This window comes from Sinocyclocheilus rhinocerous, unplaced genomic scaffold, assembly GCF_001515625.1.
Source record: "Sinocyclocheilus rhinocerous isolate Xijiao unplaced genomic scaffold, SAMN03320098_v1.1 scaffold387, whole genome shotgun sequence".
NCBI classification, from domain to species: domain Eukaryota; kingdom Metazoa; phylum Chordata; class Actinopteri; order Cypriniformes; family Cyprinidae; genus Sinocyclocheilus; species Sinocyclocheilus rhinocerous.
The window spans coordinates 2,980,227-2,984,168 of record NW_015651557.1 but is presented as its reverse complement, the minus strand read 5'-3'; the positions used below and the strand labels follow the sequence as shown (position 1 = coordinate 2,984,168).

Below are 3,942 nucleotides of genomic sequence, written 5' to 3'. Positions count from 1 at the left end.
AAAAAATCTGCATGGATTTTTGGCAATAGCTGGTAGTTCCATCAATTGAAAAGGTACCACTTTAGTGACAGCTTTTGTACCATTTTTTTCTGAGAGTGTCATATGCTATTCTGAACAATGGCTGCATCTGAAATCACATACTTCCATACATACAATATATTAGACGAAAAACTGTATGTGAAAAGAGCAGTATGTCCGAATTCACAGCATTCTTAAAACAGTAGGCTATGTGGAAGTATACAAATTACTTACAACTTCGGAATCTAATGGACACTTACTTTACTATCCCATGAAGCCACAGGGAAAGGATTTGTGAATAGCAGTGAAGTGACTCAGCTGACACTGGTAGGTCACATGACAGTGACAATATGACAAATGCAGTACATCCAGATTTCATTCATACTACTTCACACATTCATTCTATATTTACTTATTCAAAAAAAGTACCTGCACAGGGAGTATGTGATTTCGGATGCAGCCAATGAAAAGGAAAAATACCTTTTCCTTGATCTCAAAATGGCTGCCACCATGAAGGAGGTACTGTCGGAACGAGGAGCGAAGGAGCGAGGAGACGCGGAGATGAGGGAGAATCCTTGAAGAGTCTTTATTGAACAAAACCAGGGAATCACACACATAGGTCATAAAATAGACGTTTAACACTGGACGCAGGACACAGGAAAACACAGGGCTTAAATACCGGGAATTAAACGATGACCTGGCATCAATAAACATATAAACAAGGGAGAAAGGGAGGTAATGGGGAGCACATGGGGGGCAAAACACAAGACACAGGAACACAGGGCTGACATTACCTTCCCCTCCCGGAAGGCGCGTCCACGTGCCACATAACTTCCAACGGGGAGGGGGCGTGGGCGCTCTGGAGGCCTCCACGGACAGGCTTACTTGGGACGGAAGCCCTCCAGGGTGGTACCCGTTCCAGGACCCATGACGGATCAGGCAGTCCAGGGAGCCATGGCGGAGCAGGGAGCTCAGGGGGCCATGGCGGAGCAGGCAGACTGGGGAGCCATGGTGGAGCAGGGAGCTCAGGGGGCCATGGCGGAGCAGGCAGACTGGGGAGCCATGGTGGAGCAGGGAGCTCAGGGGGCCATGGCGGAGCAGGCAGACTAGGGAGCCATGGCGGAGAAGACAGACTAGGGAGCCATGGCGGAGAAGGCAGACTACAGAGCCATGGCAGAGCAGGGAACTCAGGGGGCCATGGCGGAGCAGGCAGACTAGAGAGCCATGGCAGAGCAGGGAACTCAGGGAGCCATGCCGGAGAAGGCAGACTAGAGAGCCATGGCAGAGCAGGGAACTCAGGGGGCCATGGCAGAGCAGGCAGACTAGGGAGCCATGGTGGAGAAGGCAGACTAGGGAGCCATGGTGGAGCAGGCAGACTAGGGAGCCATGGCAGAGCAGGCAGACTAGGGAGCCATGCAGAGCAGGCAGCTCGGGGAGCCATGGCGGTGCAGACAGTTCAGGAGGCCATGCGGGGAGCCGGGAGCAGACAGATCAGGGGACCTGGGCCTCGGCACTCGGCCTGGCCTCTACGGCCAAAAAAAACCCTCTCTGGGCTGGGACATGGGAACAGAAGCCCTCTCTGGGCTTAACTTGGGAACAGGAGCCTTCTCTGGGCCTAACTTGGAAACAGGAGCCCTCTCTGGGCTGGACGTGGGAACAGGGGCTGGAGCTGACAGAGGAGCGGACTCAGGGGCTGGAGCCAACACTGGAGCGAACTCAGGGGCTGGAGCCGACACTGGAGTGGACTCAGGGGCTGGAGCCAACAGTCTTTTTCTCCGCATTCTCCTCTTTTGAGCAGAGGTGAAGGAGACTGCTGCTGTCAGCTGAGGGCTTGGGAGTAAATTGGCCAGCGGGCTTGACAATGGAACGGCCGGTGGGCTTGACCCGATCAAGTTGGACGGAAAACAAAACACTTTCAAAACATGGAAACAAAAATGGGGAGAAGGGGCGCCGCTTATTGTTATTTGGTCCTGTCTTTTGTCACGATCTGCCTACTGTGTCGGAACGAGGAGATGCGGAGACGAGGGAGAATCCTTGAAGAGTCTTTATTGAACAAAACCGGGGAATCACACACATAGGTCATGGAGTAGACGTTTAACACTGGACGCAGGACACAGGAAAACACAGGGCTTAAATACCGGGAATTAAGCGAGGAACACCTATCAATGAACATAATAAACAAGGGAGAAACTGGGTAATGGGGAGCACATGGGGCAGACTAGGGAGCCATGGTGGAGCAGGCAGCTGGTGACAGGTACCACCCTTATGGAGATTAAACATTTTTCTGATATGATATGGATTCTGATATGGATTCTGTATGTTGAAATACTGTTCAAATGCACAATTCATGTAGTCATTTATGAAGTGAAATGCTAGGTGCTCCTTTAAAGAGGCTAAAAGCGACCACATATCGTCAGAGCTCTGTTGTATTGTTAATGTTTTTTTACTGAAGTTTTCTTTCTTTTATAGGTCAGATGACCTTAGCTGGCTGAAGCTGCAGCCCATGTGACCACTAACAACAGTTTGAACTCCGAATCATCAGAATTCAGCCATTCTGTCCACAGTCCATCCCATCCAATCATGCCTTTACTCAGAAGATGTTTTTTTGTAACATTTATAAAGGCCAGTGCATTACAGTAGCTTTGTACACAGTTCACAAAGAGTTTGCCATTTTAACACTGATATTCAGAGAGGAGAACCACTATACTCACATACGACTATGAAAAAATTTGAAGAATTTATACTGTTCTTGCTGCAGTTCTCTGAGAAAAATTGAGATTTTGCCAGTAAGTTCAGGTTCAGACCCACTTTTCTGAATATGAACACAATCCTATATTTATTTTAATCTGTATTTATTATTAAGATAACATATTTAGGATTTTTTTTTTGTAAATATCATCTAGTTTGTATAGCTCATTTACTCAATGTTTAGAAAGAAAATTAGATGTAATAGAGTTAATCAATAATTACGTACAGTAACTCTGACATACTATGTGCTTGATAGATCTAGGTGGCATTGTTGGTCATCAAGCTGTGAAATGGAGCATGGGTAGTGGAAAAATAGACAATCATGAGCGCACGTCCAATCATAGCGCTTAGGAGGATTAGATGAACACTGAGCAAAGGATGCTGAATGTGACGGTGGTCACAAAAGGGGGAGCATATATAATAGAGCTGGACAAACATGTTACAAAAGACCATATTACAAAAGAAATGCTGATCTGCTCTCTTATATCGCCTCTTATTCTCTCTCTCTTCTACCACGCAACCCAGTTTTCGATCTCAAATCCTCATAACTCACTTCTGTTCTTATCAGCAAGAATTTGTGCAGCGATATATGGGTCATATACGACAGTCCAAATCTGGAGGTGATATGTGGGCCATGAAATAGAGCTTAGACCTTAAGAAACTATGTAGCAGAGAATTGACAAGATCCCTTTATCAAGTACACTAGATTGTTAAAGTCTATCTAACATTATCTAACATTTTCCACAATCACTTAATTAGTTAGGTGGACTGCCTGTAGTTTTTGTTAAAAAAAAACAACAACAACACATTTCAATGCTGTTATTAAGGGGGAGCAGTGATCCACAAAATGCACACTATATAGAAAGTAGAATAGTTTTGGTATACTTGACTTTTTGACATTCTGTACAGACTGATATTGCTGATAAGCGATTTTAATGTGATGACTTCCATGTTGGTCCATTTTTCTATCAGGAAGCATGTTGCAGTACTGATGCATTATTAATGACATGCAAATGGATGATCCCTTTAATAGGTCCAGTTTACTTACACACTACAAAATGTGAAATCAGGTTGGCAACCATATTTTACAGTTTCAGTTTATAATGTTATACATCACAGTTTTAGATACAGCATAGTAAGGAATGTACACATGAGTCACCATTATAAAGGGAAGAA

General features: G+C 45.5%; 1 protein-coding gene across 1 annotated transcript in view; it reads left to right on the top strand.

The window, feature by feature from the left end:
- Positions 1-2,639, top strand: part of LOC107713142 (apoptosis-inducing factor 3-like) — a 14,621-nt gene extending 11,982 nt beyond the window's left edge. The window contains exon 16 of the mRNA XM_016518576.1: positions 2,488-2,639. Coding sequence (XP_016374062.1) covers positions 2,488-2,527 — 40 coding nt within the window. The 3' untranslated portion in view covers positions 2,528-2,639. The remainder of the gene's footprint in view (positions 1-2,487) is intronic.
- The last annotated feature ends 1,303 nt before the right edge of the window (positions 2,640-3,942 follow it).